Genomic DNA, 16,178 nt, shown 5'->3' with positions numbered 1-16,178 from the left:
ACGACCCCAAGTTCCTGGGCCCTGAGAAGAACCGTCCGGGGGAACCTGCTCCCCACTGGAAGTCAGAAGTCCTGCGCTCAGTGTCTGCCTTATTACCATCAGGAGCCCTGGCCTGGGGAATAGAAAGCTCCCCCCGCCCGAGACTACCTGCTTCCCACGGGTGGGGGTGAGTCAAGGGGACATGGCCATGGATGAAGGGCTGCCCCCGCAGGCCTTTCTGGAAGGCTCTGGTGCTGGCTGTGCTTTAGCACTGGGTTTGCTCCCAGGCAGAATCGCTGTGGTCCCCACCACACTCCAGGGCCCCTGAGGCGGTCCCGTGAGCACAACTTCTCAGTCCCCATGGTGCTGCCCACCTGCCGGGGATGGGGGGATGGCACCCGGGAGAAATGCTGCTGGCTTCATCTGCACAAATAGCTCTGTTCACAGATGCCCTTTCCCCCAAGACCCCAGCCCCAGCTCAGTCCCAGACCCCCGAGCCTCCCAGAGCAACCCGATGGCTCCGGCTCCTGAGCACGCAGGGTTCTGCTCCTTCCCAGGCCCTAGGAAAGGCTTGACGAGGATGGGGAGCGGGGTGTCAGGGAACACAGGGCTGCCTTTGCAAACTTTCCTGCTGAGACCTAGGGACTCTTGAAGAAACTGGGTGGGCCTGCAGCGGGTAAACAGGTTTGGAACCCATAGTGAAGGCATGACCCAGTGTGTTTGGATCCTGTGAGGCCTGGCTTGCCAGGCAAAGTGAACTCTGATGGGTCCCCTCACCGGGGGCAGGGACGTACTCGCCTCCCTTTGCTTTGCATACCGCAGAACTCCTTGGCCCACGCCAAGGACCACAGGCGACCCTCGAAGCTGGACCCCCTGATGCCCAGCTTGGAGACTAAGCTCAACAAGCCCTCAAACTCCGAGAAGACCTGAGCCTTAGCAGACCTGAGTAGTTGGAGCAGGGCCCCCTCTCTGTGTGCTGGGGAGTCTCATTTCAACCCCCAGAGGACTGGATTAAATGCCATAGGTCAGTGAACATTCACCTCTTTCCTGGAGTAGGGCAGCTGAGGGGGCTACCTTCCTCCTGCCGGACCCTACTCTGAACCCAGGCCCTCCACCACAGCCCTATAGTCTCCTGCCTATCCCAGAAGCTACCGTTTTAGGAGAGCCAACAGATTTATCTATTTCTTGGGAATGGAAAGACTTAAAGCCTTCCTGTGGCAATCAATTACATATTAGTGTGAAATACCCCCATTAACTGGGCTTGGCTAAGCTAGCAATGTTGCGTCCAAATACAGCCAGGGACAGGAAAGCAGACGGGGCCTCGGGAAGGAGCCCTCCGCTGAGAGTCAGGAGGCCTGAATTCCAGCTACAAGCATGCTGTGTGACCTTGAGTGACCCAAGCAACTTCTCTGGGCTTCCATTTCCCCATCTGTCTCATGCAGAGCTTGCCTTCTTTGATGCTAAGGCCCTTTCCCGCTCTAACATTTCTGAGTCAAAGACAACTCAGGCCCAGAGAAGCGAAAGGAAGCAGGAAGGAGAGAGAAAGCCAATAAGAAAGGATTGCGTGGTAGGGAAAAGCAGAAAGCCTCCAAGAGTAGACTCAGAGCCTGCAGATGCTCGTGGAAGAGACCAAGGCCACAGGGCCGCTGTCCTGAGCTAAGTTAACTTCCCCCATCTGCCTGCAGGACTTAGACCTGGCTAGCAGAAGGCCAGGAGGGATCAGGCACCTGGTCAGGTCAGGAAGTTACGGAACTCAGAATGGGTCAAGAGGTCTGAAATTGGGACCAGTGTCCGACAGTCCAAATAATGCACCAGACTTAGCCACGGTCTTCTCACCTACTGCCCAGAGCTTGGACAAGTGGGCACGTCACCCTAGAACAGGAAGCTGAGGCCCAGAAGCCCAGAGAAAGGTCAGGTGGGGCAAAGAAAGCATGCTGGCCTCTTATTCTCTAGGTCAGCTGCCTCACACCAGACCTTTACTCACAGGCTTCAGCCTTAGCCTCCCCCAGAACTCTAGCTGGGCCTTGGCAGGAGGTCTCAGGACCCCACAGGGGAACTCCCACCCAAGGTCCAGCCAATCAGAGTCTGGCAAGAGCCTCACTCCTGCTAGGTGGCCCTGCCTAGAAGCCAGATCGGCCCACACCTCTCAGGCCACCCTATGCCTTCAACAGAAACAAGGTCCTTTGTCCCTCTGCCTATGGCTCTGGTAGCCCCCGCACGGTAGCAACAGCCCACCGCCGGCCTGCCCTGCCTCACCTCTACCCCAGGCAACAAGGAGGTCGACACTACTGGCTCCTGAGCTGCTGTAGGGGGCGGGAGTCCCAGCAGAGAGGGCTTCAAGCGCAGCTGCCTCGGGCTCCCTCATTCGTGCTCAGATCCCACCGTTGACGCAGGCCAGGGAGAATCCCCACTGGAGTGATGGAAACCCAGGGGTCAGATAGAAATGAAAACACATCACGTAGTTCAACCATTTATTGCCTTCCTGGGGCAGGTGAAGAGGGGAAGAGGCGGCAGGAAAGAGGGGTGTCCTGGCTGAGCTGGGGCAGCTGACCCCTGAGTACCGACTCTCTCTTCTCAGAGCTGGTCCAAAAGGAGCAGGGGAGGGGGACTGAGGACAGACGAGCTGACACCACCTAGGGTGCCACCCCCTCGGGCCTCCCTCCAGCACCCCTGCTTGCTCAGTGGGTGGCAGAGGCAGAGTCCACCCTCTCTAATCACACCGGGGGTGGGTCCTGGCTGAAGGGCCTGAAGGTGAAGAAGATGGGCTGGTCGGGCATCAGGATGAGGTTGAACGTGGTGCCCACATCACAAAGACGTTGCATTTCAACTCGGAAGTTCTCCAGAATCTGAGAAAGAGGTGGTGGGCTTAGGGGAGAGATGCGAAGGGGCTCTCTCCCCTCCGGGGCCAGGCTCATTCACCTGCAGGTGTCGCCTGTCGAGTGGGACTCGAGGAGCTCTGAGGGGTCAACACAGCTCCTGTTTACCCGGCCCAGTGCGTGAAATACACCCCTGGTGCTTTGTCCCCTTGATTCGCCTTAGCTTTGACAAAACCTCGTCCCACCGCACACCCACCCTGTCACCACTTGGAGGGAACAGATGGTCAGGGGACACTCCTGGGTAATAAGCAGATGAGCCCAAAAGAGGAGGCAGTAGTAGATTAGCCCAAAATTGTGGGGGAGGAGGAGGGCAAGTCAGGGAGACAGATGTCCCCAGCCGTGTGCTCCCTGGGCTCCGGACAGAAGTGGGAGTGGGAGAGTCAGGGCCTTCCTTCAGGCCACAGCCAGCCCAGGCTGCTCCGATGTCCCCGGCTGGACTCACGTGGATGAGGAAGAGGGTCATCTCGAGCTCAGCGATCCGCCGGCCCACGCACTGTCGCACACCCCAGCCAAAGCCCAGGTTCCGGAAGTGGATGAGGTCCTTGTCTTTACCCAGCCATCGGGTTGGGTCAAACTTGCTCGGATTGAAGAAGAAAGTGGGGTCCTGGCCCATGGCGTAGGTGGACACCTGCACCAACGTCTGGGGACAAGGTGGGCAGAGGCCTGGGTATAGGCCTCACAGCCTGGAGCATAACTCAGCTCCCTGCTCCCACCCTGACCCAGGCTGTCCAGCTTCCCAGCACAAGACGCTGCCTGCTGTGTGACTTTGAAAAAGGCCCCAGCCCTCCCTAAGCCTCACCCATCCAGTGGGCCTGACTGGAAGACTCAAGGCCAGGGATGGCCCCAGGGATTGTCCTGCCCTTTGCTGAGCCCCAGAGGGCTCCCAAGACCCAGACAGCCCGTGGGGTAACCCTGGACGTGGGCAACCTTCCAGAGATCATCACCCACTATGCCCAGTACCCCTGCCCTTGGTTCACACTTGGACTGCTGCTGCCAAGGACCCCAGCCGCCAGCTCCAGGAAGAAAGAGGGGACAGAAACCCCAATTGCCACCATCTGTGTGCGACTGCAGTCCACCCCCAGCCTCCTCTGTCTGACTGGCAGAGCTGGCAGCCCCCCTCACTGCCCTTACCTTGGCGGGAATCATGTAATTCCGAAGAACCAAGTCATTTTCAAGATACCGCTGCAGGGTCACGGAGATGGGATGGATCCTGCCAGAAGAAACATTCAGGGCTGATGCCCTGAGGCCCGGACACCCCGCATGGCGTCTCAGCCCCAGCCACCGCACCCCTGGGGGGATTCTGGGGACAGGATCCCTACCCTTATTTCCTCCCTCCCCATTCCCAGCTGTCTGTCTCCCCCGGACTTCTTGCTGCCTGCCACCAATCCCCTCCCTTGTGCCCTGCCCAGGGATTTGGGGGATGAGGAGGGCAGGCAGGGAGGGGCGGGCTTACCTCAGTGTCTCCTTGATGCTAGCTTTGAGGAGCGGGACCAGCTGCAGCATCGCGCTCACATCTCCCTGGGCCTGGCGCCGGGCAGCCAGGACCTCCTCCCGCAGCATCTCCTGCACCCTCAAGCTGCGTGCCATCTCGTAGAGGTGCCACTGCAGAGTCATGGATGTCTGGCAGGGAGCGGGGGTGGGGGCAGGGGCCAAAGAGAAGGAGGACTTGTCACTCCTGGGACATTTAAACCCATGCTCAATTTTCATTTCCAAGCATCTCTGCCCACCCTCCTCCTTGTATCCAGAGACCACCATCCACAAAAGCAAAACAAAATTCTAAAGGAGAAGGTCCAAAAAAGCCTTTCTCACTCCCCCAGGGCAGAAATGACTGGGCAGCACTTGTCCCTGTCTTTGTCACCAGAGCCCACCTGTTTCCCCAGCCAGTGGAGTCAGCCATACAGCCAATGCCTTCTTCCAGAGGACCCCCAGAGGGCTTTGGAAGCTAAATCCTACTTCTGTAAGGGTTGTAATCCCAAATGATGGCCGTTCCACCCCTCTCCCACTAGACCTTCCCCTAAACCTCAGCCTCACATAAAATAAAATGAGGCCCAAAGACACTGAAACCAGAAGTGCCCGACCTTTCTCCCATCAGTGTTGAGGTTAGCATGGGCTTATCCCGAGACGAACCAGCTCAGCTGGGCATTAGGTAGAGGCAGTGACCATTAGCCCTACGCTGGAGGTATGAGGGTCACTGGTCAAGCTCCACAGCCCCAGATTCTTCAGTGGTAGGACCCTAGATGGAAGCCGCCCTCCCTCTTACAGCCAGGACATGTCTGTCATCTTACTAGGGACCTTATTTTTGTCCGAGAGCTTTGGACACTCTCCTTCTTCCCTCCAGCAGACACACTCGGGAAAAAAATGCCAGGTAGTCATCTCTCAGCTTAAAACCCTTACGTGGCCCCAGAAGCTCGTGCCTGACCCACAGGGCCCCCCAACACCTGCCCACCACTCCCAGCCCCACTGCTCCCCTCTCTCCGACATGCACCTCCTGCTCTAGCTGCACAGAGCTACGCGCAGCTCCCAAAGCCCAGAAGTCTTCCTCCTGCCGTTTCCTCTTTCTAGAATTCCCCTCCCCAAACCAGGAAGCAAGGATGTACGCTGTCTTTAAGACTCGGAGCAAACGTGTGTATTTGTCTTATTACCTCCAAGGTCTGACACAAGAGTGGCTACTCAGGAGATACCTGTTTAATAAAGTAGTAAAAAAAGTTCCTGGCTGTGTGACCTTGACTAAGTGACTTGACCTCTCTGTGCCCCAGTTTCCTCAGCTAACACCGAGGGATAATAGTAACATAGTAACCAGTGCCATCTGAGAATACTCAATGAGTTAATATGTGTGAAAAGCTTAGACCCCTGCCTGCCATATAGGACAGGCTTCATAAATGTTACCCAAGGACCCCTGCTTTGGTGCAGGCGAGCAGTTTGGAAGATGTCTTCTACATTACTGACCATGTTTAAAATATGCTCAAAGGCTCATCTGCAGCCAGTCCCATAGACCAACAGTCCTGTGTTAGAGCACAACACAAAGATGACACCTTGGCAAGAAAGTTATTAACACGGGGGATTTGACACCTGCTTCTCCCTGGTCCAGAAACTCTCCTGCTCCTGTCTCCTCCTCGGCACTTGCCTGGCTATCGGGCCCTACAGCACGGTGACGTGGTCCCTTGGGCGCGGGCTGCCTCCTTGTCACAGGATGGGTCATGTCCCCACCAAGCTCCTAGATTGAAGTCCTAACCCCCACCCCCAGTACCTCACAATAGGACCGTATCAGGAGATAGGGCCCTTTGTAGAGCAAAGGTAAAATGAAGTCCTGGAGTGGGGGGTCCCTAATTAATAGGACTGGGTTGCTTCTAAGAAGAAGAGATTAGGCCACAGGCAGGCACACAGACCATGTGAAGACAGCCATCCACAAGCCATGGAGAGGCCTCAGAAGAAACCCACCCCGCCACGTGGATCTGGGCTTCTAGCTTCAGAACTGCCAGAGAATAAAGTTCTGTTTTTTAATTCTGTTATGGCAGCCCCAGCACTGATAGCCCCTTCCTCTCCAAGCCATTTGGGACCTTTGAGGTCTCTTGTATTCATCTTTATAGTCTCAGTGCCTGAATCCCAACTAATAACTAATAAAACACTAAATAGTTAACCCTTACTCTCACAGCAGATGGTATTGGGAGAAGGGAGGTACACAGGCCAGACATTTTGTCATTCCAGAAGTTTCTGGGGTATCGTTCTGCCTGTAGAAAGGACCTGAGGGAGGCACCACAGAGCATGCCTTCAGGCGCTGGGGGTGCCAAGGGGGACTGAGGTCTGGAGTGGGGAGGACGGGATACAACGAGAGCCCGGGGCAAATTCCACTGGCTCCCAGCTCTTCGGAGGGCCTGCCTGCCTTCCTGAATCCAGTGCTCTGTGTTCTCCACCTGTGACTCAGGGCTTCTCCCTTCTCACTGTGTGATCCCATGCACAAGCCCACCGCCTCCACCTAGATGCTCCCTTCTCACAGGCAAAGAGAAAATGGTGGATCGGCCTCAAGGCGAGCTCCATTGGTATTGGATGTGACCTCGGCCTTCTAGGAGATCGATATTTAAGAAATGCAGCCAGGAAAGGGAGACCCACCCCAGGCGATGGGGTGGACTGGCAGGGAAGGGGCCCAGGGCCCAAGAAGGGACAGGACGTGCTGAGGGCCACCTCACCGTGTCCACACCGCCAGCCAACATCTCTGTGATATTGGCCTTGACGTCCTCAAAGAGCAGCTTGTTATTTTTTAGGAGGCGGTGGAGGATACCCGGGTAATTGTTGACGTCTCTCTTCTGCCTCAGGTCCCAGTAGAAGTTCTGGGTGTAGATCTCGGCTGTGCAGGATGGGAAAAGAAGTGAGCTCTGTGCAGGTGGGAGCGAAAGTGGGACGCGGTACCAAGGGCTGAAGGTTCGGGGACCCAGCTTTCCAGCGGCCCCTTTGCTGAGCACACACTCTCTGCTAAACCCTTCGTCACCATCTAATACCTGACCATAGCTCTCGGGGGTGAGTGATGCCATTCCCATTTTACAGATAAGGAAACAGAAGTCCAAGAGGGTAGTGACTTGCCAAGGTCATAGGGGTGTCAGGGACAGAGTGGATCTGACTCCAGGTCTGGCCTCAGCACCATACCCCAGTCAACCTATTTCACCCTGCCTTACCGATCTCTCCCACCAAAGTCCTAAGCTGTCACCAAGCACAGCTGTGTCTGAAGCACTGGTCCTTAACCCTCTGGGGATCCTGGGCTCCTCTCGAAGAAAAGAGGAATGGCTCTGATCCTCTTTCTCCAGAAGAATCTAACCATCTGCAATAGCCAGGCTTTAGCCCTCCATGGCCAGGGGTTCCGGAACCTCCCCGCCTCCCGTGTCTGCCCACCAAAGGACAGGGGCTTCTTATCCCTCTCTCTCCCCAGTCCCAGGCCTGGGTTTCCCACCCTCCAAGGCAGACAGGGCTCTCCTGACTCCCAGACCGGGCTACCCAGGATGCCGTCTTCACCTTTATTGAAAATCACATCCCATGCAGCCACATGGTCTCTCCAGGTCTTGGTCTTGAATAGACGGAACAGTTCCGGGGGAAAGGTGAGCATAGGCACGCTGGTGTGGAACATCTGGTAGACCGCGTCGATGAACCGCTGGGCCTCAGGGTCCACTCTCTCCTCCAGCATCCCCAGGCGCTCCCCAAACATGACGTTGGTGATGGCTGCAGAGGGGGGCAGAAGGGCCCCTTCTGAGGGCCGCAGCTCCCAGGAACCTCACCGCCACCCCCGCCAACACACAGGATCTCCCGTGCCCAACCTCAGGCTCTTTCATCAAGAAACTGAAGCCTGAGTCCCCAAAGGCTGAAATTGCAAGGCTGGCGACCACTCGGGTCCTTGAGAGGGGCACGTGGAAGACGTGTGGCGGGAAGCAGAGTCTCCAGCAGAGCTGGGAAAGGGCACGGGAGGGGCTGAAACGGCTCCCCCCACCCCTCCCCCCGCACCCCGAGCACCCTCTGGGCTTTCCTCCTAGGAAGAGACACAGATTTCTCATCCATAATTGACCAAATTGGCTATTTCCTAAAACAGGTCAGACAGGAGAGTAGGGAACACAGCCCTGGTAATAAGCCATTCACAGCCCAGAAGACACCTAGCGCCTACTGGGTCAGGAATTTGAATGTTGATTTCGTACCAAACTCTGGGCATCCCAAATCTGCAGCGACCCTATGATCCCCATGAAGCCATGAAGCCTTCGCTGGCACTGTTCCCTCTGCCCATACTGTCTGACCTCCTTCCCCTATCTGTAGAACTCCTACACATCCTCAAATGCCCAGTTCAGATTAACCACCCAACCCTCCCTTCCCCTCCCAGACCCCAAAGGTCAATGTCCCAGGAGACAGAGAGGTAGAGCATGGATCCAGCAGCTCATCCCAGAAGCCAACACCAACACTTCTTCAGGGTCTATGCTGGGTCTTCAGGTAGGAGGATGGGTTCTCCCACCCACAGGACCACTGCCAGGTAGACAAAAGCCCCTTACACTCAAAGGCGAAGCGAAACAGATCATCACTGATGTCCCCTGAGAACTTTCCGGAGCCCTGCTGCTTGATGCGCCGGTGTAGGACTTTGACAAAGTCCTGAGACACTGGATCCAGCAGTGGAATGAAGTTCTTTATGGCCTCTGGGGCCATCACCTCCTGGTTCAGGGCCAGCCGGTCTTTCTTCCAAGCTCCTGACTTCCTGAGAAAACACAGGCCCTCAGGCCCTGACGGTCACAGACCCCACGCCTGGCAAACACAGAGGGGGCTGACTCGGCTGAGCCACAGCTCAGAGCCTGCACTCACTTTCACCCGCAATGCCCTGGGCCTCCCATCTCCCAGCTGTTGCCTGGCCTGGGGGAGGGGATAGGGAGAAAGAGGACGAAGGAGAGCAAATCCCGCATCCCTCCTCCACTCCCTCTGCCCTGCTGTGGCCAGGAGGTCCTATTCTTAGCGCCTCTAAGTAACTTGCAAATCCTCTACTGTTTGCCTCCCTGCAGGCTTGCCTTCCCTTCCTCTGGACTGAGGCTCAGCTCCTACCACTCCAGCGCCCCTCTAGGTCACCGTCTCTCCTGTCTCTCCTACCGTTGCAGAGACACAATAGACTGATCTCTCCTCCTCCACACCCCCAACGTGTCCCATTACTGATGCTGGTGGGGGACTTCAGGTCCCCTGAAGTGGGTTAGTGAGAAATTTCAGCTTATGGCCCACACTCGAAAATAGATCTGTGCAAAGCCCTCTTTGTAGTTTTAGAGCTTTGCTTGTTTATAAGGATGTTATCACAAACCCACCAGGCAACACAGAAACTAGAACTTGACAGTAGCTTAGATGCACCCACCTGTACTGACAGTAACTTAGAGGACCCGCCACTCCTCCCACCTGCTGTCTCCCTGGCCCAGGGGACCGCCAGCCTGACTCCCTTGCTTGCTTTTGGATATGGTCTTATCCGTCTTAAATAGTATACTTGTTTTCAGCTTCTTAAAAAGGCTGTCATGATTTGCTTTTTCCACTGATTTTATATTTTTAAGTATCATCTGGATCGCTGCCGGCCACTGAGTCCATTCACTGTGACTGGTGTGGGCCCCCGCGCTCACTCATGCTCACTCCTGTGGGGCGTTTAGCTGCTTTCCTGGGCTTGGCCGTGGGAACAGCACTGCCGCAAACATTCTGGCTCTCGTTCCCGTCCCCGTTCCTGTTCCCGTTCCCATTCCAGAGAGGTCTATCCCTGCTCTGGTGGGGAGGAGAATATCCAAGTGCAGGAAGGAGTGTCCAACCATTTTCTGAAACAACGGCACCAGCCTTCACTGCCGCTAGCAAGCTACAAGAGCTCTCGTCTCTCTGTATCCTCAGCAACACCTGACATGCACATTTTAAGTTTTTTTTTTGAGCAATTTGGTGGAATTCCGTTACTCTTAAATACACTGACTTGTCTGCGTTTCTCATTGCCCCTGTAGACTCACGGTGGCGGGGCCCTGCCCTACTTGTCACTGTACCCCGGAGCCTGGCACATAGTAGGTTCTCAATAAGATGGGACTTAATGAGTGAGCCAATCAGCGAGAACTTCTCTGGGGCTTTATTTACTCATTACAGTCTTCAACCTGAGCACTTCCCTGAAGACTGGAGGTGTAGTTCCCCGGCAGCTGTTTATGGAGACAGAAGATGCCAGGAATTTGCCTAGAGGCCGCAGCCAGAAAAGGCAAGGCAAGCCTGGCCTGCAGTGCCCTGGCCACAGCTCTCTGTCATCTCCCTCCAGCCCCGGGAGATGGCCCAAGACTCACTTCAACAAGACGCCGAGGGGTCTCTGGTAATACTGGTGATAGGCCACCCAGGGCGGGATGCAAAATCGTTCTGGTGTGGGACCCTCAGACTTAAAGAGGAGGGCCACATCTTCAGGGTCAATGATATAAACCGATTCCACGCTGCCCAGCTTCTCCCTGCAGGAACGGATGAGAAGAGCTATGGCGGATTCCAGGAAAGCCAAGCAGGCCCTGAGCAGGACCGGTATAAGCGCCTCAGGGACTAGAGCACAGGGCAATGGTCCTGAGAGTGGATCCCCGTTCCACAGCCTCCTTGCTGTGTGACCTGAGGCAAATCGCTCACCTTCTCTGAGTCCCAGTTTCCTTTTCTATAAAATAGGGATAGAGGGTTGCTGAAGGACCAGATGATAAAGTCTGTGCATGTGACCCTGCGAGGGCATTCTGCAAGTTCCAGCTTTTGCTCCTCATCCCAGTAGCTGCTGTCCTACCAGGCCATGTCCCCAGGACCAGCACCCCCTCCTCCCACCCCCCCTGCCCCCAAGGACCATCAAGTCCTCCCTTCCATGCTTCTCTTCCTATGTGTCCACACCCTCAGCACCTTCCCCCATCACACCCACTGCAGAGCTCAGAAACAGCGTGGTCACGTGCCCCTGGAGTGGCTCAGTGTAGACGGCTTGGTTAGCAGTCCACGCACCTGGCCAGCCAATCCCTTCTAGGCTCTAGGATGGAAATGCCGGGAATGGCCACCCTGCCTCTCCTTGGATTCCAATAAGCCACTTTGCCTCTATTCAAACAAAACCACAGTAAAGCCTCAGGCCTCGAGGACAGATACATGTCACAAAGCACTTTGTAGACGGTCTCTATGGGGAAACGGCAGAAAAGTCCACTTCTCTTGTGCTTCTGCCTTTTGCGTAAGAAAGTTAATTCAAGATACACTATAAGGCAAAATGTAAAAACATACAGGTATAAGCCAAGTTCTCTCCCCTCCCCCTTCCTCAAAGGGAGGGAGGGAGGGAGGGAGGAGTGAGGAGGAGACGAAAGGAGGGGAGAGGAGAAGAAAGAGAGGAGAGGAAAGGAGAGGAGAGGAGAGGAGAAGAGAGGGGAGGGGAGGGGAGGAGGAAGAGAGAGAGTGCTCTTTAACCACTGACCCATTAAGCCCCAGCCTACCTTCCCAAGTCTCCTTGGACCTCGTCCATAGCCTCCCAGAAGATTCCCTCAGTGTTTTTCCAAGTATCCTAACACCACTATCTCCATCCCCCCACCCAGCTCAGCAAAATCCTTGAACGGCTATTATTACTACCAATTCCAACTCTGGGAATCTAGCCCAAGGCAGTGATCTGATGTTTGCGATGGATAAACAAGTTGTCTAATAGCAAAATATCCCAGAGCAGGCTAGATGTCCACTTTACAGGGCTGGCTTCAATCAAAGGGCTTATCCACACTACAGACTACTTGTGCTGCCTTTTTAAAATCATATTAAAGAGCAAAAAGAGGAAAGAAATCATCTAGATGTCCTTGTGGGACCCTGCCAAACAGCATACCTCATATATTCACATTCTCTACGCTACATAAATATTATCAACATCGAGATTCCATCTGACTGCAATTTCCATTTGCACTTGCCCATATTTTTTCTGAATTGTTTAATCACAGGTATTCAGAAGTTTATAATTTCTGAGCCATGAACACTGACACCAAACTAGGAGTCAGACAGTTAGGGTTCCGAAAATAGCCCTGGCTTTACCCTGATGAGCTGTGTGACCTTGGCAAGACCCCTCTCCTTCCCGGCCTCAGTTTCTCCATCTGTAAACCGTGAGTAGTGAACATCAAATTCAAGGACGTGACAAGAGGCTCAGATGATACTGACTCAGAAAACAGAAAGCGGCTTGATAAAAGAAGGAGTTCCTACCAGAGGGAGAGGAAGCAGGGGAAGAGGAGGAGGAAAGAAGGAAGAGGAAGGAAGGAGAAGAAAGCAGGGACAACAGACCACCTTCTGGAAGGGAGAAGCCACCTTCTCCCAAACCTGGCACTCAGCTCGGGGGCTCTCTGCCTCCAACCAGCTGTAGAAAAGACACTTCGGATTTCCAAAGGGCTTGTGGGAGGGGGAAGGAAGAAGAATGACCAGCTGGACCCTTAGGAAACATGCCTGCCCTCCCACCCCAAGCCCACCAACAAGCCAGCCAACATGGCCCATCAGTGCCCTTTCCCCACCTTGACCCTTTCACTTAAAGTAAAACGCACCGTCCCTCCTGGTGTCCTCTCCCTGCCCGCAGCTGACACCTCCACCTTACCCCCTTAAGTGTCCCCTCAGAACAGAACCCAGGTATGGCTTGAAGCTTAAGCACCTGAGACCCCTCGCCCTCAGACCCCCACCCCATTCAGAGGCTAAATGACCTTTCTGTGTCCTTCCTCCTGGCAGAAACCAAGGCAGATGCTTGGAAAGTTGGAGCTCTAGCCAGGCTGAGCGGAGGGGACAAAATCAGCTGTTCCAGATCTGCCTGGGCTGAGAAGGGAGGCCAGCACCCCAGCGGGACAGGGATCTAGCTGGGCGACAGGGGCAAGAATGCCCACCCCTCCGGGCCTCAGTTGCCTCTGACAGTGGGGGTGACAACTTTACCTTCCAAGGTGTCTTGAGGATAATGGCTGTAGGGAGGCAGTGAACAGAGCCTCCCCCACCTCCCCCCAGGAAAGCTTCAGAGGGTGTAGGACCTGAGTAGCTGTGAGGCCTTGGGGCTGGGAACAGAGCTCACTCTCTGGGAAGCCTTCTTCCTTCTGCCACCGTCCTCAGGCATGAGAGAAATCAAGTCAGCAGTAGATAAGAGCAGGGGCACCTGGGTGGCACAGTCAGCTAAGTGTCCGACTCTTGATTTTGGCTCAGGTCGTGATCTCAGGGTCTTGAGATCGAGCCCCATGTCGTGCTCCATGCTGGGCACAGAGCCTGCTTAGAATTCTCCAACTCTGCCTCTACCCGCCCTCTTTAAAAAAAAAAAAAAAAAAGTAGACAAGAGGCTGGAATGGAGGGCCGAACCTCTGGGGAAGGGGAGTCCAGCAAGGCTTCCCAGGCCCCTCTACCTCCCTATCCCACCAGCCCCACACTGCCAGGCTTACCTGTAAATGGGGCCATACTTCTGGAAGTTCTGGACCTGGTGGTAGTGGATTTTCTGTGAGCCCATCTCCCTCCAGAAATTGTACAGATTTAGCCAGCCGTTGTTTCCAGGGGTGGGGATCTCATTGAAGGGGCGAGGAATCTGAGTGGAGATACTGGCCCCCTCCCCAGTGGGCATCCTGGGATGCCCCGGACCCTCCCGCACGGCGCTCAGGACGGGCGGGCAGCCTTTGACCAGGACTGAGCGAAGAGGAATCCCCTTGGCCAGCATGCTGTCCCCCACGGCGGCTGCAACCCCTGCTCGCACCGCAGCGGGACTGCCAGGGTGACTCCGGCCCTGGGCCCCCAAGGTCCAGCTTATAAGCACCAGCTCAAGGCTAAGTGAGCTGACAAAGCGGTCCGCCTTCCTCCTTCTCCTATTGGCTCCTGCCCACACACAGCCCCTCCCAGACTTGGGGTGCCAAGTCTCCGACTGGGATTTCTGCCACCAGAGAGACTTCCCAAAGCACAAGGAGACAACACCCCCAATCTGTGTCCTTACTGTCAGCCCCAGGAGGCCCTTGAAGTGGTCAGTGTTGGGGTCAGTTATCAAAGGAGCGAGACTGGTACAAATTGAAAGTAAGGCAAAGCTTTATTTTTATGCCAGGCATCAGAAGTCAGACTGACCGGCCAGGGCCGCCTCCGAAGAGGGCAACCTGGTCCCAATCTCACAGAATGGTTTTATAGGGCATAACCTCAGACCCAAGTTACGTGGCTTCTGTTGTGAAGGCATTTACTCCCGGAATCAGCACCCGGAACCAATACCAGGAACTACTGGGGCGTTTATTCCCAGAATGAAGTCTTTAGTTGTAAACAACAATATGGCTACCCAGGTAATAAGGAGTCGCTCTGGCCCTAATAGTTAAACAGGTTTTAAGGTTAAATCGGCCCTAATAGTCAGGTTTGTGCCTTTCCTCTGCTGGGGCCTGCTGCTTCAACCTGCAGTGGGACCCAGCCGCTGGCAGACATCCCTGAGGACGGGCGGACAACCTGGGGTTAGGGGTGCTTATGAGGGGCCCAGAAGGAGGTGAGAGCCACCATTCAGCTCTCAGGAAGCCCTTTCTTGTAATAGATGATAGATACATAGATATGTAGATATAGAGACAGATTATTATAAACTGTTTTTAAACAGTTCCCTGATTTTTTTAAATTTAAATTCAATTAACATATAATGTATTATTGGTTTCAGAGGTCTTGTGATTCATCAGTCTTGCATAACACCTAGTGCTCATTATATCACGTGTCCTCCTTAATGTCCATACCCAGTTATCCAGCAACCCTCAGTTTGAGAGTTTCAGAGTCTCTTAAGGTTTGTCTCCCTCTCTGGTTTCTTCTTGTTTTATTTTTTCCTCTCTTCCCCTATGATCCTGTTTTGGTTCTAAATTCCACATATCAGTGAGATCATATGATAACTGTCTTTCTCTGATTGACTTATTTCACTTAGCATAATACCCTCTAATTCTATCCACATCATTGTAAATGGTTAAGATTTCACTTTCTGATGGCTGAGTAATATTCCATTGTATTTATAAACCACATCTTCTTTATCCATTCACCTGTCGGTGGACATCTGGGCTTTTCCCATAGTTTGGCTATTGTGGACATTGCTGCTGTGAACGTTGGGGTGCACCTGTCCCTTCAGATCACTACATTTGTTTCTTTGGGGTAAATACCCAGCAGAGCAATCGCTGGGGCATAGGGTCAGTTCTCCAATTTTTAAAGATCTACTTCTTCTGCTTGGAAAAAAACAAAACAAAACAAAACAAAAACGCAAAGCCTGTATTTTCTGAAAATGTTATAAGTGGCAAGTATTGTTATCATTATTTTTAAAAATATTACTATTAAGAAATAAACTAAATTACAGTCAAGGTTGCTCATTGTAGAACACTAAGGAAAAGGAATAAGAAAAATCAAAATCTCCCGAGCCTCTAACATTGAGTGAAAGAACCCGGCAGAAGGGCAGGTGCTGTGGGACTCCGCCCCCAGTGAAGTGGGAGAATTGAGGAAATGAGCGTGTGGGGTTAGACGCACCCCTCTTGGGGTGCAGGGGTTCATTAGGTGTCCCACTCTTGATTTCAGCTCAGGTCATGATCTCAGGGTCCTGGGCTGGAGCCCCGTGTTGAGCCCAGCGGGGAGTCTACTCCTCCTCTCGTTTCCCTTTGCCCCTCCCCCCAACATACGCGCTCTCTCTCTCAAATAAATAAATAAATCTTTTTTTTTTTTTAATCTCCTCCATGTCTTTAAAAAAAAAAAAGAAAGAAAATAAACGTTTCTCTTGTAGGGTAGTGACCAGGGCAGGGCATGAGAGAACTTGCTGAAGTGCTGGAAAAGCTCTCTGTCTTGACCTGTGTATTTACATATGTAAAAATTCACCCGACCTATACATTTGTAATATTTGCATTTTAT

The 16,178-nt window shown here is 53.9% G+C and overlaps 2 protein-coding genes across 2 annotated transcripts in view; one reads left to right on the top strand and one right to left on the bottom strand.

Moving 5' to 3' along the window:
• Nucleotides 1–909, top strand: part of CCDC33 (coiled-coil domain containing 33) — a gene marked incomplete at both ends in the record, with an annotated part of 101,028 nt that extends 100,119 nt beyond the window's left edge. Inside the window, one exon of the mRNA XM_080809663.1 lies at nucleotides 802–909. Coding sequence (XP_080665789.1) covers nucleotides 802–909 — 108 coding nt within the window. The remainder of the gene's footprint in view (nucleotides 1–801) is intronic.
• A 1,525-nt stretch (nucleotides 910–2,434) lies between these two features.
• CYP11A1 (cytochrome P450 family 11 subfamily A member 1) lies at nucleotides 2,435–14,060 on the bottom strand. Its single transcript, XM_080808683.1, has 9 exons — nucleotides 13,736–14,060; nucleotides 10,649–10,804; nucleotides 8,873–9,072; nucleotides 7,857–8,060; nucleotides 7,040–7,197; nucleotides 4,309–4,475; nucleotides 3,987–4,065; nucleotides 3,298–3,495; nucleotides 2,435–2,825 (listed from the first exon to the last, which is right to left on the bottom strand). The coding sequence occupies exons 1-9, from the start codon at nucleotides 14,002–14,004 to the stop codon at nucleotides 2,694–2,696; spliced, it is 1,563 nt and encodes a 520-aa protein (XP_080664809.1). The 5' UTR covers nucleotides 14,005–14,060; the 3' UTR covers nucleotides 2,435–2,693.
• Nucleotides 14,061–16,178: the final 2,118 nt, after the last annotated feature.

The sequence above is a fragment of the Martes martes genome (genome assembly GCF_963455335.1).
Source record: "Martes martes genome assembly, chromosome: 7".
Taxonomy (NCBI): domain Eukaryota; kingdom Metazoa; phylum Chordata; class Mammalia; order Carnivora; family Mustelidae; genus Martes; species Martes martes.
Note: the sequence above shows the minus strand (reverse complement) of the source record. Positions and strands in the feature narration are given on the sequence as shown.

Excerpts from the sequence above, each read along its gene's own strand:
- CYP11A1 (XM_080808683.1), bottom strand. The coding sequence starts at position 14,004 with ATGCTGGCCAAGGGGATTCCTCTTCGCTCAGTCCTGGTCAAAGGCTGC. Across the intron at positions 7,198-7,856 it reads GGATGTGATTTTCAATAAAG|CCGAGATCTACACCCAGAAC; the intron begins GTGAAGACGGCA and ends CATCCTGCACAG. Across the intron at positions 3,496-3,986 it reads ATTACATGATTCCCGCCAAG|ACGTTGGTGCAGGTGTCCAC; the intron begins GTAAGGGCAGTG and ends CCTTGTCCCCAG.